The sequence below is a fragment of the Coregonus lavaretus genome, assembly GCF_964263955.1.
Source record: "Coregonus lavaretus genome assembly, chromosome: 1".
Taxonomy (NCBI): Eukaryota; Metazoa; Chordata; class Actinopteri; order Salmoniformes; family Salmonidae; genus Coregonus; species Coregonus lavaretus.
Window position 1 is genome coordinate 13,513,277 of NC_139988.1, and position 25,511 is coordinate 13,538,787.

The 25,511-nt window shown below is 47.9% G+C and overlaps 1 protein-coding gene and 1 pseudogene across 3 annotated transcripts in view; both read left to right on the forward strand.

Moving 5' to 3' along the window:
* Nucleotides 1–781, forward strand: part of LOC311121447 — a 40,455-nt pseudogene extending 39,674 nt beyond the window's left edge. The window contains exon 16 of the transcript in view: nucleotides 774–781. The product of the transcript in view is annotated as an uncharacterized misc_RNA (transcript). The remainder of the gene's footprint in view (nucleotides 1–773) is intronic.
* LOC311134617 (fatty acid synthase-like) overlaps nucleotides 1–25,511 on the forward strand; it is a 41,593-nt gene that overhangs the window by 2,200 nt on the left and 13,882 nt on the right. Inside the window, exons 2-30 of one of the 2 annotated variants that reach the window (XM_084168352.1) lie at nucleotides 8,641–8,785; nucleotides 10,630–10,782; nucleotides 11,017–11,190; nucleotides 11,555–11,755; nucleotides 11,935–12,057; nucleotides 13,106–13,221; nucleotides 13,381–13,515; nucleotides 13,648–14,134; nucleotides 14,379–14,566; nucleotides 14,763–14,952; nucleotides 15,053–15,147; nucleotides 15,310–15,444; nucleotides 15,611–15,814; nucleotides 16,152–16,267; nucleotides 16,580–16,755; nucleotides 16,883–17,074; nucleotides 17,588–17,668; nucleotides 18,038–18,223; nucleotides 18,389–18,568; nucleotides 18,656–18,859; nucleotides 21,231–21,547; nucleotides 21,742–22,143; nucleotides 22,334–22,498; nucleotides 22,578–22,693; nucleotides 22,897–23,051; nucleotides 23,345–23,548; nucleotides 23,660–23,810; nucleotides 24,513–24,691; nucleotides 24,795–24,914. In XM_084168352.1, the coding sequence (XP_084024478.1) occupies nucleotides 8,659–8,785; nucleotides 10,630–10,782; nucleotides 11,017–11,190; nucleotides 11,555–11,755; nucleotides 11,935–12,057; nucleotides 13,106–13,221; nucleotides 13,381–13,515; nucleotides 13,648–14,134; nucleotides 14,379–14,566; nucleotides 14,763–14,952; nucleotides 15,053–15,147; nucleotides 15,310–15,444; nucleotides 15,611–15,814; nucleotides 16,152–16,267; nucleotides 16,580–16,755; nucleotides 16,883–17,074; nucleotides 17,588–17,668; nucleotides 18,038–18,223; nucleotides 18,389–18,568; nucleotides 18,656–18,859; nucleotides 21,231–21,547; nucleotides 21,742–22,143; nucleotides 22,334–22,498; nucleotides 22,578–22,693; nucleotides 22,897–23,051; nucleotides 23,345–23,548; nucleotides 23,660–23,810; nucleotides 24,513–24,691; nucleotides 24,795–24,914 (5,272 nt within the window). In that variant the 5' untranslated portion in view covers nucleotides 8,641–8,658. Of the gene's footprint in view, nucleotides 1–8,640; nucleotides 8,786–10,629; nucleotides 10,783–11,016; nucleotides 11,191–11,554; nucleotides 11,756–11,934; nucleotides 12,058–13,105; nucleotides 13,222–13,380; nucleotides 13,516–13,647; nucleotides 14,135–14,378; nucleotides 14,567–14,762; nucleotides 14,953–15,052; nucleotides 15,148–15,309; nucleotides 15,445–15,610; nucleotides 15,815–16,151; nucleotides 16,268–16,579; nucleotides 16,756–16,882; nucleotides 17,075–17,587; nucleotides 17,669–18,037; nucleotides 18,224–18,388; nucleotides 18,569–18,655; nucleotides 18,860–21,230; nucleotides 21,548–21,741; nucleotides 22,144–22,333; nucleotides 22,499–22,577; nucleotides 22,694–22,896; nucleotides 23,052–23,344; nucleotides 23,811–24,512; nucleotides 24,692–24,794; nucleotides 24,915–25,511 lie in introns of both variants that reach the window. The other variant, XM_084168351.1, reaches the window with a different exon arrangement.

Below are 25,511 nucleotides of genomic sequence, written 5' to 3' on the forward strand. Positions count from 1 at the left end.
TCGATTCCCACGGGCCGGCAGGGAGGTTGTGGGTTCGATTCCCACGGGGGGCCAGTATGAAAATAAAAAAAGAATAATGTATGCACTAACTGTAAGTCGCTCTGGATAAGTTCGTCTGCTAAATGATGTAAATGTAAAAATACTAACCTGCTCCTACACAGCCCTCTGGCAGGCAGGGTGATCAGGGGGAGGTGTTTCTACTGTAGTATCACTGTGACTGGTATTTAGAGTGCAGCTTATTATCAGTGAGAAGCTTGGTTCTCTGAACTGAAGGGGAAAGACGAGTTCAACAGGCCTCTTTTCTTCAAGCTCAAGTCCTGTTTTCTTCAAGCAACTGTTCGCCTACAGGTTCTTGTTTATCCATTGGATCTTGATTAGCCTATTTGTCTGTATTGTGATAGACAGGTAATCGGCTAATACAGCGGTGGTCTTTACTGTGCTGTTAGCATGGAGCTAAGGGGCGCGCGCACACACACACACACACACACCGCCTATACATCAGGGATCATCAACTAAATTCAGCCGCAGACCAATTTTTTTTCTTGAGCAGATGGCCGGGGGGGCCGGAACATAATTACAAATAATTTGTGGACTGCAAATTGACCGCAAGAAGCCCAAACAGATATGGTTGATAAAAACATAATCATTTCAAACCTTGCTTACATATTGTAAACGATCACGTGTCTCCCTATTATGCGTGGGAATACTTTGAAATTGATCTTGGAGCTGATTTCCTGGTGTTTTAACAGTCCTTTATGTCCCCCCCCCCCCAGCTTTTTGAGGGGGCCAAATTAAACCACTCGCGGGCCGCCAGTTAGGGAACCCTGCTATACATAGTAACAAAAGAGCGGAAAAAAACATACCATCTTTCACTCATCCTCTTCTAATTTTCCCCTCTTTTCTCTCGCCCCTCGGTCTCTCTGTCTCTGTCTCTCTCTCTCTGTGTGTCTCTCTCTCTCTCTCTGTCTCTCTGTGTGTCTCTCTCTCTCTCTGTGTGTGTCTCTCTCTCTCTCTCTCTGTGTGTCTCTCTCTCTCTCTCTCTGTGTGTCTCTCTCTCTCTCTCTCTCTCTGTGTGTCTCTCTCTCTCTGTGTGTGTGTCTCTCTCTCTCTCTCTCTCTCTGTGTGTCTCTCTCTCTCTGTGTGTGTGTGTCTCTCTCTCTCTCTCTCTCTGTGTGTCTCTCTCTCTGTGTGTTTCTCTCTCTCTCTGTGTGTTTCTCTCTCTCTCTGTGTGTCTCTCGCTCTCTCTGTGTGTCTCTCGCTCTCTCTGTGTGTCTCTCTCTCTCTCTCTCTCTCTGTGTGTCTCTCTCTCTCTCTGTGTGTGTCTCTCTCTCTCTCTGTGTGTCTCTCTCTCTCTCTCTGTGTGTCTCTCTCTCTCTGTGTGTCTCTCTCTCTCTCTGTGTCTCTCTCTCTCTCTCTGTGTGTCTCTCTCTCTCTCTCTCTGTGTGTCTCTCTCTCTCTCTCTGTGTGTGTCTCTGTGTGTGTCTCTCTCTCTCTGTGTGTCTCTCTCTCTGTGTGTGTCTCTCTCTCTCTCTGTGTGTCTCTCTCTCTCTGTGTGTGTCTCTCTCTGTGTGTGTCTCGCTCTGTCTCTCTGTCTCTCTCTTTCTCTCTCTGTGTGTGTCTCTCTCTCTGTGTGTGTGTCTCTCTCTCTTTGTGTTTCTCTCTCACTGTGTGTCTCTGTCTCTCTCGCTGTGTGTGTGTCTCTCTCTCTGTGTGTCTGTCTGTCTCTCGCTCTCTCTCTGTGTGTCTCGCTCTCTCTGTGTGTGTCTCTCTCTCTCTGTGTCTCTCCCTCTGATGTGTGAGAGTAAAGGGGACCCAGTGCCTTGGCAAGGGTTGAATAGGTTCCCATGCAATACAGCTCTCAGACCTGTGTGTGATTCCATTTTGGCTGCTATCTGCCCTTTGAAAGCCAAGATGAGGATTTTAACCGGTCAACTATTTTCTAAAGAGACTAGCTTAGGCATAGTTATTTTCATTTTATTTCCTCCTAAACAAGTGATGTTTTTTAAAATGTAAGTTCACCTTTTATTTTTTACAGGTAAATCAATTAAGAACAAATTCTTTTTTACATTGATGACCTGTCCAACAAATCATTGAACAACACATCTATAAACAACAATTACACTATACGCCTGCATTACACTATACACTATACACTGAGTGTACAAAACACTTTCCATGACAGACTGACCAACTGAATCCAGGTGAAGGCTATGATCCCTTATGGGTGTAACTTAAATCCACTTCCATCAGTGTAGATGAAGGGGAGGAGACAGGTTAAAGAAGGATTTTTAAGCCTTGATACAATTGAGACATGGATTATGTATGTGTGCCATTCAGAGGGTGAGGATTTTAAAGCCTTGAGACAATTGAGACATGGATTGTGTATGTGTGCCATTCAGAGGGTGAATGGGAAAGACAAAAGATTTTAAGTGCCTTTGACCGGGGTATGGTAGTAGGTGCCAGGCGCACCGGTTTGTGCCAAGAACTGCAACGCTGCTGGGTTTTTCATGCTCAACAGTTTCCTGTGTGTCTCAAGAATGGTCCACCTCCCAAAGGACATCCAGCCAACTTGACACATCTGTGGGATGCAACATGGGCCAGCATACCTGTGGAACGCTTTCGACACCTTGTAGAGTCCATGTTCTTAATGTTTTGTACACTCTGTGTACATGCATATCGCACTGCATCTCGCACTGTTATTGGTTGAATGCTATGACATCCTGATACTCTTACAGATACATGACCACAGCTCACAGGAAGCTGACTTCTCAGCCAATAACAGCGTGAGATGTGCAGATGTATTTTGTCCCAGGGCAGCACTAACACAGCTGCTCTATTTACAACCCTGAAATGACAATCGATAATATCCTAACCTCAATCTGCATGAGTTTGACAGGTTCCTATTAGTCTTCTCCTAGCTAGGTGTTTACGTGACCATGTGCCCTAGGCTTCTAGCGGAATTTAGGCTAGGAATACACTACATGACAAAAAGTATGTGGACACCTGCTCGTCGAACATCTCATTCCAAAATCATGGGCATTAATATGGAGTTGGTCCCCCCTTTGCTGCTAAAACAGCCTCCACTCTTCTAGGAAGGCTTTCCACTAGATGGAACATTGCTGCGGGGACTTGCTTCCATTCAGCTATAAGAGCATTAGTGAGGTCGGGCACTGATGTTGGGCTATTAGGTGTTCGATGGGGTTGAGGTCAGGGCTCTGTGCAGTCAAGTTCTTCCACACTGATCCGACACCCTTTCTGTATGGACCTCGCTTTGTGCACGGGGTCATTGTCATGCTGAAACAGGAAAGGTTCTTCCCCAAACTGTTGCCACAAAATTGGAAGCACAGAATCATCTAGAATGTCATTGTATGCTGTAGTGTAAAGATTTCCCTTCACTGGAACTAAGGGGCCTAGCCTGAACCATGGAAAAACAGCGACAGACCATTATTCCTCCTTCACCAAACTTTACAGTTGGCCCTATGCATTGGGGCAGGTAGCATTCTCCTGGCATCCGCCAAACCCAGATTCGTCCGTCGGACTACCAGATGGTGAAGCGTGATTCATCACTCCAGAGAACGCGTTTCCACTGCTCCAGAGTCCAATAGCAGCGAGGTTTACACCACTCCAGCCGACGGTTGGCATTACGCGTGGTGATCTTAGGCTTGTGTGCGGCTGCTCGGCCATGGAAACCCATTTCATGAAGCTCCGGACAAACAGTTATTGTGCTGACGTTGCTTCCATAGGCAATTTGAACTCAGTAGTGAGTGTTGCAACCGAGGACAGACGATTTTTAGCGCTTGGCGGTCCTGTTCTGTTACCTTGTGTGGCCTACCATTTCGCGGCTAAGCCGTTGTTGCTCCTAGACGTTTCCACTTCACAATAACAGCACTTATAGTTGACCGAGGCAGCTCTAGCAGGGCAGAAATTTGACAAACTGACTTGTTGGAAAGGTGGCATCCTATGACGGTGCCATGTTGAAAGTCACTGAGCTCGTCAGTAAGGCCATTCTGCTGCCAATATTTCTCTATGGAGATTACATGGCTGTGTGCTGGATTTTATACACCTGTCAGCAATGGGTGTGGCTGAAATAGCCAAATCCACAAATTTGAAGGGGTGTCCACATACCTTTTTGTGTGTGTGTATTTTTGGTATCTCCGATATTTCTGGCAATTCTCACAAACTTTATTTGGAGGAAGAATGTTTTGACATGCTATTTACATTTCAATCACAGCCATTTTTAAAAATCATGATGAAAGTGGCCATTTACGGCCTTTTTAGACCTATACATGCCTCCTGTAAGACCCTATGATCTGTAAACCGTACATGATGCAGACAACATCTTGCTGTCATTATATTCCATAGTATGCTCAAATATGCAGTATCTGTAGATTCTGAAATGGTCACATTTATTTAACATTACAAATATTAATGTCTCAAAAGTACCCTTTTTAGATTTAGCTTATTTTTATACATTGTTTGTAACAATATACTCTTCAAACACGTCACATTTCCAGAGTGGGCTCTGTGGTACTTTTCATGATATGACCCATTTTATGCATAGACATTTTATACTTTAGGATTGTACATTGCAAATCACCAGCAGAGGGAGGAAGCTTTGAATCAATTTTCCATTCACTGTGTTGGTGGTGCTCATAAAATGTATCATACCTCCAGAATTAGCAGAGAGCCCACTCTGGAACTTTGATGTACTTGTAGAGTATATTGTGCCAAAAAATGTCTTAAAATGAACAAACTCAAAAACGGTAGGTTGGAGAGATTAATATCCAGTGGCGTCACGCACCCATTATTTTAGAGTGGGGAAAGAATAACAATAATAATATGCCATTTAGCAGACACTTTTATGTGTGCATAAATATTTACCTATGGGTGGTCCCGGGGATCGAACCCACTACCCTGGCGTTACAAGCACCATGCTTTACCAATTGAGCTACAGAGGACCACATGAGGATGGAGGGGGGGGTGCCCCCTTCCGGAAGTTGAAAAATTTAACATTTCTAAACACCTGAAACAGCTTTTTTCTGCAATCTAGAGCCATAAACATGCCTAATTCTATGTCAATATATATATTTTTCTGCATAGGTTATCTAAGCATACTGATCAATTGTCATTTTAATGAGGGTGTCATTCTGACTGTTGTAAATCACACATTTCAATATACTGCAGCAACATGCCTAGGATATTACAACACAGTACATGGGATCATAACACCATCTCGACAGGCACATATCATGGCATCATAATTAATACACACAAATATCATGATATTATTATAAGGTGCCAGATTACATAAACCAAGTCATTTTCTGCGTGTCTAAGCATAGGCTACCTCTTGACCTGTCTGTGTCCTCTGACTGGTGGTTCTTTTAAATAAACTAAATCTGCTTCTCTGCATCTCTGCTAAAATCTGGTTACATAGATCAAATTAATTTACACACGAGTTCTGTCCATCACCAGCAGCTAAAATCAAATCCAGCGCTGTGTGTCACTTCACTCTCACGCCACTCCGCTGATGATACTGTCTGCACGCACTAGAGTATCTAGCGTCCTGCCTAGCATACCTTTGCTTTATGGAGCACCTTGGAAGGAACCACTTGCTAGGGAGAAGAACCCACTTACTGGGGGGGACTCTTTGCCTGGTCCAGTCATTGTGCCCCTTCTGCAAAATACCGCTGACAGATCATTTTATAAATAATTATGATAAAACGTGGGCTAAATATGAAGTTGAGTAATTTAATTTAAAAAATAGGACAAATTTGTTAATATCTTTTAATGTTGAATAAATTAATGTGAAATTGTATTTCAGAATCAAGATGTACTCCATATTTTAGAGCACACTAAGGAGTATAATGATACCAAGATGTTGTCTGTGCCATGTACGGTTCACAGGGTCTTACAGGAGACATGTATAGGTCTAAAGATGCCACTTTTGTTATGGATTCTCTCAAATGGTTTGTGATACAAATGTAAAAAGCATGTTAAACATCCTTCCTCCCAATGAAGTTCCTATGTTAGAATTGCTGGAACAATCTGAGATACCAAAAATATTTTCCGTTGCCGTGGAATCGGCTGTTACGTTAAATGGGAAGATGTGTTATGTGGAAGGAAGGGGACTCTGTTCCATTCACATTTATTTTGTTGAGTTATCAGGAGAATGTAGATATGCTTCAGTGGACTGACACACACACACACACACACACACACACACACACAGGCTAGCTCACTGGGCTCTGTGTATTCAGATGTTACACACACAGTAACCAATCATCTGGTGTTATGATAAGATGCTGCATTCACAGTAACCAATCATCTGGTGTTATGATAAGATGCTGCATTCACAGTAACCAATCATCTGGTGTTATGATAAGATGCTGCATTCACAGTAACCAATCATCTGGTGTTATGATAAGATGCTGCATTCACAGTAACCAATCATCTGGTGTTATGATAAGATGCTGCATTCACAGTAACCAATCATCTGGTGTTATGATAAGATGCTGCATTCACAGTAACCAATCATCTGGTGTTATGATAAGATGCTACATTCACAGTAACCAATCATCTGGTGTTATGATAAGATGCTGCATTCACAGTAACCAATCATCTGGTGTTATGATAAGATGCTGCATTCACAGTAACCAATCATCTGGTGTTATGATAAGATGCTGCATTCACAGTAACCAATCATCTGGTGTTATGATAAGATGCTGCATTCACAGTAACCAATCATCTGGTGTTATGATAAGATGCTGCATTCACAGTAACCAATCATCTGGTGTTATGATAAGATGCTGCATTCACAGTAACCAATCATCTGGTGTTATGATAAGATGCTGCATTCACAGTAACCAATCATCTGGTGTTATGATAAGATGCTGCATTCACAGTAACTAATCATCTGGTGTTATGATAAGATGCTGCATTCACAGTAACCAATCATCTGTAGCTCAGTTGGTAGAGCATGGCGCTTGCAACGCCAGGGTTGTGGGTTCGATTCCCACGGGGGACCAGTATGATTTTTTTTTATATGTATGCACTCACTAACTGTAAGTCGCTCTGGATAAGAGCGTCTGCTAAATGACTAAAATGATAAGATGCTGCATTCACAGTAACCAATCATCTGGTGTTATGATAAGATGCTGCATTCACAGCAACCAATCATCTGGTGGTATTATTAAAGAGAAACCGAACGTGCTGTCCTTGCCTCAGTGTCTCTGTACTGTAAATCATCGCCACTCTTGATTGGTTAACCAGGTTAACTCTCACTATCCGACGGGCAACTAGGTTAACTCCATAAGGCAGTGTTTTTCAATTCTGGTGCTGGGGACCCACAGGGTGTGCACTGTGCAGGCTTTTGTTCTAGCCCAGTAACACACCTATAGCCTACATGAAGACCTTGATAAGTTGAATGAGCTGGGTGGGCTGAAACAAGCCTGCACTTTCTTTACCTTAGCTCTCTAGGATTGAAGAGCACTGCTGTAACACTGTTCTAAAATAGTTCAGGGGTACTGTAGGGGTTGAGTTCTACTAGCGCTATGGTTGGTTCCGGTTGGTGCCCCTGCCCTGTGGGAGAGGACTAACAGTATGCTACTGTGTGTTGGACTAGAGAACAGCTAGCTACAGCTAGGAGCAGAGTGCTTCACTGCATCTCAGTGAACTGGGATACACTGGTTGGCCCCTGCCATCTCATTCGTTGGCTGGCCTGCATGGAATGGCCTGGCCCAGAAACCAGGTTCTGATCTGGATGATGAGTTCACTCTACTGTTCACGTGCGCGCAGCTACACACACACACACACACACACAGAGTAGCCTACCACTTCTGCTTCTCTTCTTAAGCAGATGCAGATATCGACCTCTATCTGTCTCAGTGAGTTTCCCAGCCCAGTCCGGTGCTGTCGCCTGAGGTGAACTAGCTGGTTGACCTAGAAAGCACATTTTATAACGCTGGGCTGAACATGACCTTGTGCTAAAGAGGCTTTCAAGGCTCGTTCCCACAAAGTCACGCAGACACTCAGTGCTGCCTGGTGAAGCACTCACAGAAAATCTAATCAGTCAGTCTAATAAGACTCCTTGCAGGGGGTGAGGGAGTTTACAGCCGCCAGCTACTGTCTGTCAGTGTGGCTGCAAGCACTGAAGTGTTTCTGTGGGGAATGGGAACTGAAATGTTTCTGTGGGGAATGGGAACTGAAATGTTTCTGTGGGGAATGGGAACGCTCCCATAGGGTCATTTTTCTTTTATGTCTATTTAGGTCTATTTAGCTATTTACCTGCAGAAGTGCCATGTATTGCCTGCGTTTCACCTACACATAGACAAGGAATCAGAAAGATCACTACTGGAATTCTTTATATTTTGGTTGTTATCAGTCAAATAAATTCTCAGAGCAGGCTCAACTTGCCTGACTGCCATAAATGGTCTTTCTTCACTTTAAACAATGGGGAGGAACCAGAAAGATCAGAACCAGAAAGATCAGTTTTAGGCTCCTGGAGATTAACTAGTACGACAACTCAGTTCACTTGCCCCAGGCAATAGGGCAACCCTTAATGTCAATCCCTGCTTCTGAGTATTGTGATACGGGTTCCTTCTCAACCCTACTTCTAACCCAATCTCTCTCCTCCCACAGTAACCCTTCCTTCCCAGGATGGAGGAGATTGTTGTAGCAGGGATATCGGGCCGGCTTCCTGAGTCGGACAACCTGGAGGAATTCTGGGAGAACCTCTTCAATGGGGTTGACATGGTAACAGAAGATGACCGACGGTGGAAGCCAGGTGAGCCCCCGTGACCTTTCCATGACCCGGATGTGACTATTATGACCCACAAACATCAGACTTGTTGCTGTTGTTTTTTCAAATTCTTTGAACTCTGAAATCCCAACAAGCTTTGGAAACTTACATTTTTACATTTTAGTCATTTAGCAGATGCTCTTATCCAGAGCGACTTACAGCTACCTTGCATCACAGTGTATTCTGCTCCGTAAACCGATGAGTAGCTCGTTGTAGCATAAATTGGGTTGCAGATTTGAACCAAAACCCACATTGTAGACGAATGTATAATTTGAACATAAAAAATGTGGGTGTACTGCCTAGTTATGGATGTTGCATCAACCACATGACAGGAAATACCTCCCTTCCCTGGAAGAACATTCTGACCACAGACCTGGTTAGCTGTACTTTGCATCACCATCAATGGGAGTTCAATGAGTAGAATGCTGAATGCTTCCTCCACAGTGTTTTACTGGCCCATTCAGTCAGTGCCCAGCGTCCACTACCCACATGAACACAAAGGAACCCTGGCTAGCGCTGTTGGCCGTTAGCTGTAAGATGAGGCTCTGTGTGAGAGCTGCTCTGTAGTCTCTGAAGGCGTTTTGTGTCTGTCTGCTCTGCTGACGGGCTGGGTTGTTGGCACTGCTTCTCCTTCGTGGCATGCTTGCTTAGATTCTCTCTCTCTCTCTATTTCTCCCTCTTTCTTTCCTCTCTCGTTCTACCTTTCTCCCTTTTTTCTTCTTAGCCCCGTCTCACCTCCGTAGCGCGCTCTCTCTCTGTCTCTCTCTCTGTCTCTCTCTCTGTCTCTCTCTCTGTCTCTCTCTCTCTGTCTCTCTCTCTCTCTCTGTCTCGCTCTCACCTCCGTAGCTCTCTCTCGCTCTCTGTCTCTCTCTCTCTTCCTCCCTCTCTCTCTCTCTCTCTCTCTCTCTCTCTCTGTGTCTCTCTGTCTCACCTCCGTAGCACTCTGTCTGTCTGTCTGTCTCTCTCTCTCTCTCTGTCTCTCTCTCACCTCCGTAGCTCTCTCTCTCTCTGTTACTCCCTCGCTTGCTTGATCTCTCCGTCTCTCTGTTCCTCACTTTCCTCTCTGTGAATAGCACCTCTCATCAGTCAGTGCCTGGCAACCAGCTAAAGCTCGCATTAATGTGCAAAAAGGCCCTGGGCTGACGGCACCACGGGAAAGGAGGAAAAATCAGGGAGTGGAGAAAAGAGGAGAGGATAGGGCCTTATATGCTGTCTGTATAGCAATACTGAGAGGATAGGGCCTTGTATGCTGTCTGTATATAAATACTGAGAGGATAGGGCCTTGTATGCTGTCTGTATATAAATACTGAGAGGATAGGGCCTTGTATGCTGTCTGTATAGAAATACTGAGAGGATAGGGCCTTGTATGCTGTCTGTATAGAAATACTGAGAGGATAGGGCCTTTTATGCTGTCTGTATAGAAATACTGAGAGGATAGGGCCTTGTATGCTGTTTGTATAGAAATACTGAGAGGATAGGGCCTTGTATGCTGTCTGTATAGAAATACTGAGAGGATAGGGCCTTGTATGCTGTCTGTATAGAAATACTGAGAGGATAGGGCCTTGTATGCTGTCTGTATAGAAATACTGAGAGGATAGGGCCTTGTATGCTGTCTGTATAGAAATACTGAGAGGAAAAACGGTCCTGCTTTAGATACATGTGAAACTATGACATTAATTCATTCATTCATTCACTATTCCAGTCATGTCACATGAATCTGTTCAGCTTATCCAGTCAGTGACTGCAGGTAGAACCATGCTGTCTGGGACACCCAGTGATCCGGTTATTAATCCCTTAATGATCCATGTGTCATTCCCATTCATTCCCAGGTCTGTACGGTCTTCCCAAGAGGAACGGAAAGCTGAAGGATATCAGCCGGTTCGATGCTGCGTTCTTCGGGGTCCATCCCAAACAGGCCCACACCATGGACCCTCAGCTCCGACTCATGCTGGAGATAGCCTACGAAGCCATTGTAGACGGAGGTGAGGCGAGGAGAGGGGGATGGATGGATGGATGTGTAGAGATACGTTTTATTTGGGAAACTGTGTAAAGAGACACAGTAAAATGTATTTGTTTATTTGGATCCCTGTTAGCTGTTACTATAACAGCTGCTGTTCCTGTCGTCCATAGATTACATTATCCACATATCAAACAGTTAATGTTTAAACGTTCATAGACCTGTGTGTGAGATTAGTTTTTGTAATGTGTGTTTACAGGTCTGAACCCGACAGAGCTGCGGGGCAGCAGGACAGGTGTTTACATTGGGGTGAGCGGCTCGGAGGCGGGCGAGGCCTTCAGCAGAGACCCTGAGGAGTTGCTAGGATACAGCATGACGGGCTGCCAGCGTGCCATGTTCGCCAACCGACTGTCCTACTTCTTCGACTTCAACGGTATGACCTCATCTAGCACGGCAGTGGCTTCTCTTAAGCAGTTTTGTCACATTATGGTATCAGCTGTCTTCAAAAAGATGATCTACCCTTAACTCAACGTTCTCCAGTTTCTGATCTCTCTCTCCCTCCTCTCTCTCGCTCTCTCCCTCCTCTCTCTCTCTCTCTCCATCTCTCCATCTCTCTCTCTCTCTCGCTCTCTCCCTCCTCTCTCTCTTTCCATCTCTCGCTCTCTCCCTCCTCTCTCTCTCTCCCTCTCCATCTCTCGCTCTCTCCCTCCTCTCTCTCTCTCTCTCTCTCTCTCCCTCCTCTCCATCTCTCTCTCCCCCATCTCTCTCTCCCTCCTCTCCATCTCTCTCTCCTCCAGGCCCCAGCACAGCCATCGACACGGCCTGCTCCTCTAGCCTATTGGCTTTGGAGAATGCCTTCAACGCCATTCGCCATGGACAATGTGACTCTGCCCTGGTGGGCGGGGTCAACCTGCTGCTCAAGCCAAACACCTCGGTGCAGTTCATGAAGCTGGGCATGCTCAGTCCGGACGGAACCTGCAAGTCCTTTGACTCCTCAGGTAAGAGGGTGAGAGACCTGGGTTGTGTTCAGAATGGCGCAATGTACAGCATTAAATGTTGGAGATAAAATGCTTCTCATGCAGAACACACACCCACATACAGCAGCACTATTTCCTGATCCGGCCCTGAAAGCACACTAACATTACTTCCTGGTGCGCTCCTCTATGTGTTCCCCCAGGAAACGGGTACTGTCGTTCGGAGGCTGCGGTGGCGGTGCTGTTGACCAGACGCTCCATGGCTAAGAGGGTGTACGCCACGGTACTCAACGCTGGTAACAACACTGACGGATACAAGGAGCAGGGTGAGAGACTACACCCCATTATAGCGCGCCACTGAGGGTACTTGCCCAGCGCCACTATCCACAAGGCACTGAGGTAGACCTTAAAAACCCAGCATGGTTTCCCAGTCTTATATACACCTCCAGCACCTCTCTTAAACTTCTCCCAGATCTAAAAGGATTTTATGATTGTAAGCAACGTTGTTATATTTCTGCCTAACTCTCTGGTAGGTTACGTATAGTTTCCACAAAAATGTTCACACCAACGTGTGGCCTGCCTTACGTATGTGCCCTGTACTGTAAATGCCAAGCAGTAACCCAGTATAAACATTATTTTCATGGAGAAACACAATTCCCTTGGTGGCCTCTGTTGCATTTCCCATAATCCCTTTTGGTCTATTGTCCAATAGGTTGTGAGGCCTCACTGACCCAGCCACTGTTTTCCTGACTCCCCAGTGTAGCTCTGCTGTTATCTGTGGTGTAATCTAGATAATACCCAGGCAGTGCCAGCTCCAACTCTTATACAGACAGATTGATGAGGGGAGTGTAATAGAGATTCCCTGTCATTCCTCACACGCTTAGCGCTGCAGGCCTGTATTTCTACAGAGCTGGCTGTAGAGGGGGACACATTCTCTGGAACACACAGCTTCTGGATCCCACAGTGGCTGGTCAGCATTTTTAGGATGTTCCGTACCACACTTCACCTCCCTCTGCTCTGGTAGTCTGTCAGACTGGTGATCCAGTCACAACATACTGGCCTGCCGTGTTTAGAAGGCCAGGCAGGAAACCCTGGGCTAATGTCCCCATAAAGTGACACAGCACTTAGCCGCTCCGGGGTGATGTTTCCCACAGATACAGATCTAGTATCAGCATCCCCTTCCTCAAGCCTTTACCATTAGTGAGGAAAATGCCAAACTGAGCCGAGATCAGCATCCAGGGGCAACCTTATCCTACACCGCTCTTAGCCACTCATGGTACTGCATGTGGGTGACATCTGTTATACAACATTACATAAAGGTTCTCTGAATGGCTACAGAAAATATAAATTAATTGATTGACGTGTTTGTCCAAGGTGTGACGTTCCCTTCAGGTGAGATGCAGCAACGGCTGGTACGTTCTCTCTACCAGGAGGTCAACATCACGCCTGACCAGGTGGAGTACATCGAGGCCCACGGCACCGGGACCAAGGTGAACACACAGACACTTGATTCATTGTTGTTACCACACCCAATTACGGCATTTTCCAGAATGTTCTGTGGACGGAGTTCTGTCACATTCCTCCCCCTGATACATCAGGTTCCCTCAGTATCTGGTTCCACTGGTGACCTCAGTCCTTTCTCCTTCCAGGTCGGCGACCCACAGGAAGTGAATGGCATTGTCAGTGTGTTCTGTCAATCAAAGCGTGACCCACTGCTCATTGGGTCCACCAAGTCCAACATGGGCCACCCAGAGCCTGCCTCTGGCCTGGCTGCCCTGGCCAAGGTGAGAACTGGTCTGGGTCTGGTCTGGGCTAACCTCTAGAACAACTGTTGTTGTGTACAAAATCACAATATGTGCAGGCTTTTGGCCAAGCCCAGCACTAACACTTGCCTCTCCCTCTCTCTCTCCCTCCAGGTCGTGTTGTCTCTGGAGCGAGGTGTGTGGGCTCCCAACATCCACTACAACAGCCCCAACACCGACATCCCTGCCCTTAGTGATGGCCGCCTCCGCGTCGTCAACGAGCCCATACCAGTCCGTGGTGGCATCGTTGGCATCAACTCCTTCGGATTTGGAGGCTCCAACGTTCATGTGATCCTCCGCCCCCCTTGTTTTGACATCCCAAAAAACGTCAAAGCGCCCCCCAAGACCCCCTCTGAGTCCTCCCCAGTACCCAGGCTCCTCCAGGCCTGCGGGCGCACAGAGGAGGCTGTCTCTGCCCTCCTCAGCAAGGGGAAGGAACACTCGGGCGACAACAATTTCCTGTGTCTGCTGAACGAGGTGTCCGGGGTGCCCACAGCGGGGATGCCCTACAGGGGCTACGCTCTGATTGGCTCCAAGGATGATGTCACAGAGGTGCAGAAGACTGAGGCCACGCCCAGACCGCTGTGGTACATCTGCTCAGGTAAGCGAGAGGACGGGATAGGAGAGGAAATTAGAAGTTGCCTCTAACCACTGCTACAGGGTCAGATGTAGCATTTCTTCAATCCCCAGCCTAATGGTTAGTGTTAGTGTTAGGGTTGGGGGCAGGGTAATGTGGTCCTGGATCTGTGGTTATGGGCAACTTCTAACTCGAGTGATGAAAGCAGAGGGGTTTAAGAGAGAGGTTTGTGTGTGTGTGTGTGTGTGTGTGTGTGTGTATATCTCAGGTATGGGCACCCAGTGGGGTGGGATGGGCCGCAGTCTGATGCAGCTGCCAGAGTTCCGGGAGTCCATCTTGCGTTCGGACAAAGCATTGAAGGTCACGGGGATGTGTGTGTCCAGTCTGCTCATGGAGGCCGATGAGAGCACCTTCGAGGACACCGTCCAAGCCTTCGTAGGCCTCGCTGCCATACAGGTAGAGTGGAGCAGACATCTTAACTAAGGGCAGATCACCATTTTTACAGAGGGAGGGACACCATTTTAACTAAGCTTAGGGGGGAAATGGCACTGAAACCAAAAGGCAATAGGACTGTATTGCCCTCCAAAGACCACACAATGTCTCTGACATATCAAGGCTGCTAAAGTCAACACCCTGTCTGTCCCCCTCTCAGATCGCCCAGATTGACCTGCTCCAGAAGCTGGGTCTGCAGCCGGACGGCATTGTGGGCCACAGTGTTGGAGAGCTGGCCTGTGGCTATGCAGACGGATCCCTCAGTCACAGTGAGGCTATCCTGGCAGCCTACTGGAGAGGGAGGTCCATTAACGAGGCTAACCTGCCCCCCGGTGGCATGGCTGCAGTCGGTAAGGACCAGAGAGTGAAGGTGTGTGCGTGCGAGAGATACTGTGTGGGTGTTTTGAATTGAGTTGGGTCTCTCTCTCTCTCTTTCTCTCTCTCTCTCAGGGCTGACCTGGGAAGAGTGTAAGGCACAATGTCCTCAGGGTGTGGTTCCAGCCTGTCACAATGCTGAAGACACTGTCACCATATCTGGCCCTGCGGTAACACATTTTGGTCCAAATCCCTGCAATTGTATCTATCATTAGCGTTATACATTATGTCAAAGATCCTTTCATACTATTGAGACCAATTCTGTCTGTAACCTACATTTCTGCCTGTGAAAACCATACGCCTGAAACTGTGCACTTCTTTTCTGTATGCAGGAGGCAGTGAGTAAGTTTGTAGCAGAGCTGAAGGACAGTGGTGTGTTTGCCAAGGAGGTTCGTAGTGCTGGTGTAGCCTTCCATTCTTACTACATGGCCTCCATCGCTCCCGCCCTGCTGGCCGCTCTCAAGAGGGTAAGACAACGTGTCAAACACTGTAAACGTTTTGAACCAAGGGGTTTTAACTGTCAATTCAGGAGGAGAATTTTAAACTACCTTCTTGAATTGAAATATTCCCATACACTAGAAAATCATTTGCCGAATTGACTTACTTTCTCTCTCTCTCCTCCCCCATTTGTAGGTGATCAAGGAGCCTAAACAGAGGTCTGCCAGGTGGATCAGTACATCTATCCCCCAGAAGGACTGGGACAGCCCGCTAGCTCTGTACTCCTCAGCAGAGTACCATTGTAATAACCTGGTCAGTCCTGTCCTCTTCCAAGAGGGCCTGAGCCTGGTGCCTGATAACGCTGTGGTGGTGGAGATAGCACCACACGCTCTGCTACAGGTTAGTATACACAGAATATAGAAACACACAGGAGGGGAGGGCTCCACTCATTCACTACTGCTGCAGGTTAGTATACACAGAATATAGAAACACACAGGAGGGGAGGGCTCCACTCATTCACTACTGCTACAGGTTAGTATACACAGAATATAGAAACACACAGGAGGGGAGGGCTCCACTCATTCACTACTGCTGTGAAAACACAAACGCACTGTCTCAACGTGACTGCTTTCTCCTCTCAGAAACACACACACACACCTGACAAAAATGTATGCACGTACTTAGCTGTTGTGGTCATTAGTCTCTGTGTGAAACCTTGCTCTGTCTCCCCCTGCAGGCGATCCTGAAGCGCAGCCTGAAGCCCACATGTTCCATCCTGCCCCTGATGAGGAGAGGCCATGCCAACAACCTGGAGTTCTTCCTCTCTCACATTGGCAAGGTCTACATGAACGGGTCAGGACCTGCTACTGACACACCACGCCTCTCATGATGTCATCATTATGCAACTGATGCTGTTCTATTCTCCAAACCTAATTCAGCTTTAAAACACAGCTTTATCTGGTGTTCTTTCAATGAAGACACCAGCTATGTCGCAATACTGCAAGATGGCCTTCTGACCTTGCTTTGACATCAGTTTACTCTTATAAACTCTTATGGCCCCTAGTACAAGCCAAAACATGCAGGTCAAATATTTAGTTTTGAGTCCTAGAAAAGCTATACTTGGGTCAGATGTCTCAATACCAAGCGTCTCTCCTTTGTGTCCAGGATCAACGTGGACAGTAAGCAGCTGTACCCGCCTGTGGAGTACCCGGTGCCCGCGGGCACCCCTCTGATCTCCCCCCTGGTGCAGTGGGACCACGCCCAGACCTGGGACGTACCCAAGGCTGAGGACTTCCCTGCTGGTTCTGGAGGATCCACCTCAGCTACCATCTATAACATTGGTGAGAGACATGCATACACCAATACAGAATACACACACACAAATCACACACACAGACACACAAACCACATACAAACCACATACACACACTATCAGACAATAACATAGTTGATCTCCTCTCCCCCTAGACATGAACCCAGAGTCTCCGGACTACTATATGATTGGCCACTGCATTGATGGGCGTGTCTTGTACCCGGCCACGGGTTACCTGGTGCTGGCCTGGAGGACCCTGATTAGGAGCCTGGGAGTTGTCATGGAAACCACCCCCGTCACCTTCGAGGACGTCACCATCCACAGGGCCACCATCTTACCCAAGACTGGTGAGAGAGGGACTGAGAAGGGAGGGAAGAGTTTGATCATGGGTTGTCTGTTTGGGTTGTCAATCTTTTGCTGTGGTTCATTGCTGACCTTCAATGTCTCTCTCTCTCTCTCTCTCTCTCTCTCTCTCTTTCTTTCTTTCTTTCTTTCTTTCTTTCTTTCTTTCTTTCTTTCTTTCTTTCTTTCTTTCTTTCTTTCTCTCTCTCTCTCTCTCTCTCTCTCTCTCTCTCTCTCTCTCTCTCTCTCTCTCTCTCTCTCTCTCTCTCTCTCTCTCTCTCTCTCTCTCTCTCTCTCTCTCTCTCTCTCTCTCTCTCTCTCTCTCTCTCTCTCTCTCTCTCTCTCTCTCTCTCTCTCTCTCTCTCTCTCTCTCCTCTCTCTCTCTCTCTCTCTCTCTCTCTCCTCTCTCCTCTCTCTCTCTCTCTCTCTCTCTCTCTCTCTCTCTCTCTTTCTCTCTTTCTCTCTTTCTTTCTTTCTTTCTTTCTTTCTTTCTTTCTTTCTTTCTTTCTTTCTTTCAGGTTCAGTCCAGTTGGAGGTGCGTCTCATGCCCGCCACCAGTCGGTTTGAGGTCTCTGAGAACGGCAACCTGGCTGTCAGTGGTACGTATACTCTACTCTCCTATAAGCATCCAAGGCAAATGTTTGATACGTAAATCAGGATGGTTTCTACATGCTCTGTTACATAATAATAACTAGTGTATAGACTCATTCAATCTGTTACATAATAATAACTAGTGTATAGACTCATTCAATCTGTTACATAATAATAACTAGTGTATAGACTCATTCAATCTGTTACATAATAATAACTAGTGTATAGACTCATTCAATCTGTTACATAATAATAACTAGTGTATAGACTCATTGAATCTGTTACATAATAATACACACTATGAACTCTACATACACACCTTCTCCTTGGTCCTCCACAGTCTCTCGCCTATCCCATGCTCTTCTCTGTCTGTGCAGGCAAGGTGAGCATTCTGGAGGACTCTGCTCTGGACTCATTTCGCTCTCAGATCGGTAAGCCTGTCACTGGGGACGACGGTGACCCTAAACTGCGCCTGACGGCCCATGACATCTACAAGGAGCTCCGTCTCCGTGGTTACGACTACGGCAAGACCTTCCAGGGCATCCTGGAGTCCAACAATGCAGGTGTGTGTCTGTCAGAGAAAAAGTTTAGGCTTTGTGAAGGCCTACTTACTACTTGGTGGCTACTAAGATGGCTAGTTTGTTGTAGTAAGTACTATAAGTTGTTTTTCTCAGTCATTGGTTGATTCCCTCTGACTCTGCTCTATCCCTGTCTCTGATTGGCTGTAGGTGACAGTGGGAAGCTGCAGTGGACCGATAACTGGGTGACCTTCCTGGACACCATGCTGCAGATGATCGTGGTTGGCCTATCAGGACGCAGCCTTCGCCTGCCCACGCGGATCCGCTCTGTGTGTGTGGACCCCACCATCCACCAGGAGATGGTCTCTGACTACGCAGAGGGGAAGAAAGGTGTGGAAAAACACACACACACTCGACTCAATATGAAGTATGTTTATTTTTTTCTGACTGTCCCCCCCCTCTCTCTCCATCATCCAGCTGTGGATGTCCACGTCAGCCGTTGCCTTGACAACATTGTGGCGGGCGGAGTACAGATCTGCGGCCTCCACGCCACTGTGGCGCCGCGTCGTCAGCAGCAACAGAGCCCGCCCACCCTGGAGGAGTTTGTGTTCGTTCCCTACCTGGAGACAGAATGCTTGTCAGCCAATGACAAGCTGGGAGACCAACTTAAGAACTGCAAAGGTTAGATGTCTACTTCCTGTTGACTTTATCATAGAGTTAAAGTGACTATGCATAAATAATAAACAGAGTAGCAGCAGCGTAAAAGAGGGGTGTGGGGGTGGGGGTGGGGGGGCAGTGCAAATAGTCTGGGTAGCAATGATTAGCTGTTCAGGAGTCTTATGGCTTGAGGGTAGAAGCTGTTAAGAAGCCTTTTGGACCTAGACCGGTACCGCTTGCCGTGCGGTAGCAGAGAGAACAGTCTATGACTAGGGTGGCTGGAGTCTTTGAATTTTCAGGGCCTTCCTATACCTGACACCGCCTGGTATAGAGGTCCTGGATGGCAGGCAGCTTGGCCCCAGTGATGTACTGGGCCGTACGCACTACCCTCTGTAGTGCCTTGCGGTCGGAGGCCGAGCAGTTGCCATACCAGGCGGTGATGCAACCAGTCAGGATGCTCTCGATGGTGCAGCTGTAGACCTTTTTGAGGATCTGAGGACCCATGCCAAATCTTTTCAGTCTCCTGAGGGGGAATAGGCTTTGTTGTGCCCTCTTCACGACTGTCTTGGTGTGTTTGGACCATGATAGTTCGTTGGTGATGTGCACACCAAGGAACTTGAAGCTCTCAACCTGTTCCACTACAGCCCCGTCGATGAGAATGGGGGCGTGCTCAGTCCTCTTTTTTTTCCTGTAGTCCACAATCATCTCCTTTGTCTTGATCATGTTGAGGGAGAGGTTGTTATCCTGGCACCACACGGCCAGGTCTCGGACCTCCTCCCTATAGGCTGTCTCATCGTTGTCGGTGATCAGGCCTACCACTGTTGTGTTGTCAGCAAACTTAATGATGGTGTTGGTGTCGTGCCTGGCCATGCAGTCATGGGTGAACAGGGAGTACAGGAGGGGACTGAGCACGCACCCCTTAGGGGGCCCCCGTGTTGAGGATCAGCGTGGCAGATGTGTTGTTACCTATACTTACCACCTGGGGGCGGCCCGTCAGGAAGTCTAGGATCCAGTTGCAGAGGGAGGTGTTTAGTCCCAGGATCCTTAGCTTAGTGATGCGCTTTGAGGGCACTATGGTGTTGAACGCTGAGCTGTAGTCAATGAACAGCATTCTCACGTAGGTGTTCCTCTTGTCCAGGTGGGAAAGGGCAGTGTGGAGTGCAATAGAGATTGCATCATATGTGGATCTGTTGGGGCGGTATGCAAATTGGAGTGGGTTTAGGGTTTCTGGGATAATGGTGTTGATTTGAGCCATGACCAGCCTTTCAAAGCACTTTATGGCTACAGACGTGAGTGCTACGGGTCGGTAGTCATTTAGGCAGGTTATCTTAGTGTCCTTGGGCACAGGGACTATGGTGGTCTGCTTGAAACATGTTGGTATTACAGACTCAGTCAGGGACATGTGGAAAATGTCAGTGAAGACACTTGCCAGTTGGTCAGCACATGCTCGGAGTACACGTCCTGGTAATCCGTCTGGCCCTGCGGCCTTGTGAATGTTGACCTGCTTAAAAGTCTTACTCACATCGGCTACGGAGAGCGTAATCACATAGTCATCCGGAACAGCTGGTGCTCTCATGCATGCTTCAGTGTTGCTTGCCTCGAAGCGAGCATAGAAGTGATTTAGCTCGTCTGGTAGGCTTGTGTCACTGGGCAGCTCGCGGCTGTGCTTCCTTTTGTAATCTGTAATCGTTTTCAAGCCCTGCCACATCCGACGAGTGTCAGAGCCGGTGTAGTACGATTCAATCTTAGTCCGGTATTGACTCTTTGCCTGTTTGATGGTTCATCAGAGGGCATAGCGGGATTTCTTTATAAGCGTCCGGGTTAGAGTCCCACTCCTTGAAAGCGGCAGCTCTACCCTTTAGCTCAGTGTGGCTGTTGCCTGTAATCCATGGCTTCTGGTTGGATTCCTCAATGCTATCTGAAGAATCCCGGAACATATTCCAGTCTGTACTAGCAAAACAGTCCTGTAGCTTAGCATCTGCATCATCTGACCACTTTTTTTATTAACTGAGTCACTGGTGCTTCCTGCTTTAGTTTTTGCTTATAAGCAGGAATCTGGAGGATAGAGTTATGGTCAGATTTGCCAAATGGAGGGCGAGGGAGAGCTTCGTATGCGTCTCTGTGTGTGGAGTAAAGGTGGTCTAGAGTTTTTTTTTTCCTGTGGTTGCACATTTAACATGCTGGTAGAAATGAGGTGGAACGGATTTAAAATCACAGTTAACATTTTAAAAAAGGTATGGCCACCCCTACCTGTACAACCCCTACCTGTACAACCCCTACCTGTACAACCCCTACCTGTACAGCATGCATATAATACTAAAAATAATCACAAAGGGTTAAAGAAGTCTAAATTGATTCCTTTTTAAATAAATGTTCTGCCCATGCATCTCTCCAGGTCTGATCCACAAGCTGCAGAAGAAGCTGGCTCCTCAGGGCGTCAAGCTCTCCATCCCTGGTCTAGATGGGGTGTCTGACCCTACTGTACCCAGCCCAGAGCCCTCTGAGCCTGGCTTGCTGCGGCTGCTGTCCCTGCTGTGTGGTCTGGAGCTGAACGGTAACCTGCGGTCAGAGCTGGAGAAGACTGTTGAGAAGGAGAGAAGTTGTCTCCTCCAGGACCCCCTGATACATGGCTTACTGGACGGCCCAGCCCTCAGACACTGTCTGGACACAGCCCTGGAGAACACTACCCCTGGGAAGATCAAAGTCCTGGAGGTGAGCTGGACTCGTGCTTCCAAAGCATTGGTCTGGGGACATGATAAAGACATTTAACTAAAAGAAAGTGACAAACCAAACGTATTTGAATGATTCTGAACACACGCTAGCTCTTTAGGACGTCACTGACACAGGGCTAACTCCTAGACCAACAGACACTCCTCTCTAACCCGGCTCTGTCTCTTCCCCCTCAGGCTCTCTCCAGCGACGGTCGTCTCTTCTCCCGCGCCGTGCCCCTCCTCAACATCCAGCCCATGCTCCGCCTCGACTACGTTGCCACGGCAACGACCCTCGACCTCCTGACCCCCCACCAGACCACCCTGGATGCCCTGGGGGTCACCGCGGCGCAGTGGGACCCCCACCAGGGCCCCGTGCCCGGGGGAGCAGTCGGAGGGGCTGATCTGGTGGTGTGTAACCACGCCTGGGGGCCCCTGGGGGCCGGGGCAGAGGTGGTGGTGGGGAACCTGGCCTCGGGGGCCAAGGAGGGGGGCTTTGTGATGCTCCACACCCTACTGAAGGGAGAGACGCTAGCAGAGACGGTGGCCTTCCTCACCTCCAAGGACAGCCAGGCCAACCATCAGAGACTGTTCTCACAGGTCAGTCACACTGCAGTGGAAAACAGAAGCCAATACCTATTCTTAGCCCTTAGCTACCCTTCAAGTATTATAGCGGGGCTCTATCAGCTTCAGACAGTCTTTAGTGAGGATCCATAAATCTGTGACCGTTCTCTCAGTGATGACCTGTTATGATATCTAATGCTGCTGTTATTGTCCTCCTCTTCTCTAGGCTGAGTGGGAGACGGCGTTCTCTGATACGTCTCTCAACTTGGTGGCTGTCAGGAAGTCCTTCTATGGCTCCGCCCTATTCCTGTGTCGCCGTCGGTTACCCAGCAAACAGCCCATCTTCCTACCTGTGGACAGCATGGACTACCAGTGGGTGGACACACTCAAGGTGAGGAAAACGTGTGACTCTGTGTTAACTGCTTATTAAGTGCTTATACGCCTTTATAACTGTGTCTCTCCCCCGTCAGGCGACGCTGGCTGAGCCCTCAGACTCTCCGGTCTGGCTGACTGCTACCCAGACCCACTCTGGGGTGGTGGGCATGGTCAACTGTCTACGCCAGGAGCCTGGTGGCAACCGCGTACGGTGAGACTAAAGCCTGGTCTGAAACAACCCCTCACCTCTTTCCCTAGACACTTGGATTGGTATTAGAAGCACAGTTGTGTATGTCTTAAAAGATGTGTATATATTAGAAAGGTAATAGCTTGGCTGTGAATCATACAGTACAATGAATGGAAGACTAAAGCTGTACCTCTGTCCTCATCTCTACTCTCTCTCTCTCTCTCCAGGTGTGCGTTTGTGTCCAACCTGTGTGAGTCCTCTGCGGTGCCCACCCTGCAGCCTACCCATAGTTCCATGAGGTCTGTGCTGGAGGGAGACCTGTGTATGAACGTGTTCAGGGATGGACAGTGGGGAGTCTTCAGACACCAGCTCATCTCTCAGGGTACGACAACCACACCACCATCTCCCCTCTCTCTCTTGTTCTTGCTCTAGCAAGATCTGAAAAGTTGCACCCAATGAGATATCTTGAGACAAAATTCACACATTCCATCATTGCATAGGAGCTTGATGATATAATTGCAAGAAAGTGCTTCCCTAATGATAAACACTAGAACAGCTGATGTCAGACTAGCCCTAGGCTCAAGAATATGCTGATAAAACGTTCATCTTGGACAATGAGTTCCAAATCCTCTGTTCATCATGCTACAAAGCTTAACATCTCTCCTCTCCCCTTAGATCTGAGTGAGGAGTTGACAGAGCAGGCGTACGTTAACGTGTTGACCCGCGGTGACCTCTCCTCCCTGCGTTGGATCGCCTCGCCCCTCCGTCATTTTGTGGCGAGCAGCCCCAACGTGCAGCTGTGTCGCGTCTACTACAGCTCCCTGAACTTCAGAGACATCATGCTGGCCACCGGGAAACTCCCACCGGACGCCATCCCAGGTACACACATCATTTTGGAGACAAATGCACAGGGAAACTCGCCCACACAGCCAGGTTTACACACACACACCCACAACAACCTCACTCCCCTCCCCTCCTCTCCCTCTGTAGGTGACCTGGCCCTGCAGCAGTGCATGTTGGGTATGGAGTTCTCAGGTCGAGACCCCAGCGGTAGGCGTGTGATGGGGCTGCTGCCTGCTAAAGGCCTGGCCACCTGCGTCGACGCTGACACACGCTTCCTCTGGGACGTCCCAGACAGCTGGTGAGGCACTACGGACGATCCTAAATGGCACCCTATTCCCTATGCACTTGAGTAGGAGTGCTGATCTTGGATCAGTAGGAGCATTTTAAATCATAATAAATAAGAGGGGGGGGAACCCTGATCCTAGATCAGCACTCCTATAATTTGTGAATACAGAGCCACATAGGACTTCGTACCTTCAGGCTCTGATCAGTCCCTACACCCAAACGAGGGCATTGCGTTCATCCACCTCTGGCCTGCTGGCCCCCCTACCTCTGCGGAAGCACAGTTCCCACTCAGCCCAGTCAAAACTGTTCGCTGCTCTGGCACCCCAATGGTGGAACAAGCTCCCTCACGACGCCAGGACAGCGGAGTCACTCACCACCTAACAGGAGACACTTGAAACCCTACCTCTTTAAGGAATACCTGGGATAGGATAAAGTAATCCTTCTACCCCCCCTTACCCCACCCTAAAGAAAAAATAAAGAAAAATAAGAAATATTGTAAAGTGGTTTTCCCACTGGCTATCATAAGGTGAATGCACCAATTTGTATGTCGCTCTGGATAAGAGCGTCTGCTAAATGACGAAAATGTAAATGTAAAATGTAAATGGATCAAAAAATATCCGTGATGTTCTGGGAACGGACGACCTATTTACTGGTGACGTCTAGCCTTCTGACTAAGTTATGGTTAGTAACTTAAGTGTTCCCTCTCTCTCTCTAGGACCCTGGAGCAGGCGGCGTCGGTGCCGGTGGTCTACGCTACAGCCTACTATTCGCTGGTGGTACGAGGCAGGCTCCGCCCAGGCGAGAGTGTTCTCATCCACTCAGGGTCAGGGGGCGTCGGCCAGGCTGCCATCGCCATCGCACTCAGTCAGCGCTGTACGGTTTTCACTACTGTTGGTGAGTACCAGAGACCACACACACTCAGCCTGTTAATGTCAGGATTGTCAGTGCATTTAGCTATAGATGTCTCTCTGTAACCTGTGTTTGTGTTCTGTCTCAGGATCAGCAGAGAAGCGTGCCTACCTACAGGAGCGTTTCCCCCAGCTCACCGCTGAGTCCTTCGGCAACTCTAGAGACGCCACCTTCGAACAGCACGTCCTGCTACACACACAGGGAAAAGGTTAGACACACACTTTAAATATCCAAACTTGGCTCACACAAAACACTTCAACTATACACACCCAACATGTCACTGAACTATCAAAATATGCAGTTGTACCTTGCACACATGTTCCCTATATTAAGCCATCAAATCCAGCCTCCCTCACATTCATATGCCATTTAGCAGATGCTTTTATCTAAAGTGACTTACAGTCGTGCGTGCACACATTTTACGTATTGGTGGCCCCAGCGGGAATTGAACCCACAACCCTTGGCGTTGCACGCACCATGCTCTACTGACGGAACCAAAAAAGGACCACTTAAATGGTGTTGCGTATCCTGGATGTCTCTGTGTTTAGGAGTGAACATGGTGTTGTGTATCCTGGATGTCTCTGTGTTTAGGAGTGAACATGGTGTTGTGTATCCTGGATGTCTCTGTGTTTAGGAGTAAACATGGTGTTGTGTATCCTGGATGTCTCTGTGTTTAGGAGTAAACATGGTGTTGTGTATCCTGGATGTCTCTGTGTTTAGGAGTAAACATGGTGTTGTGTATCCTGGATGTCTCTGTGTTTAGGAGTAAACATGGTGTTGTGTATCCTGGATGTCTCTGTGTTTA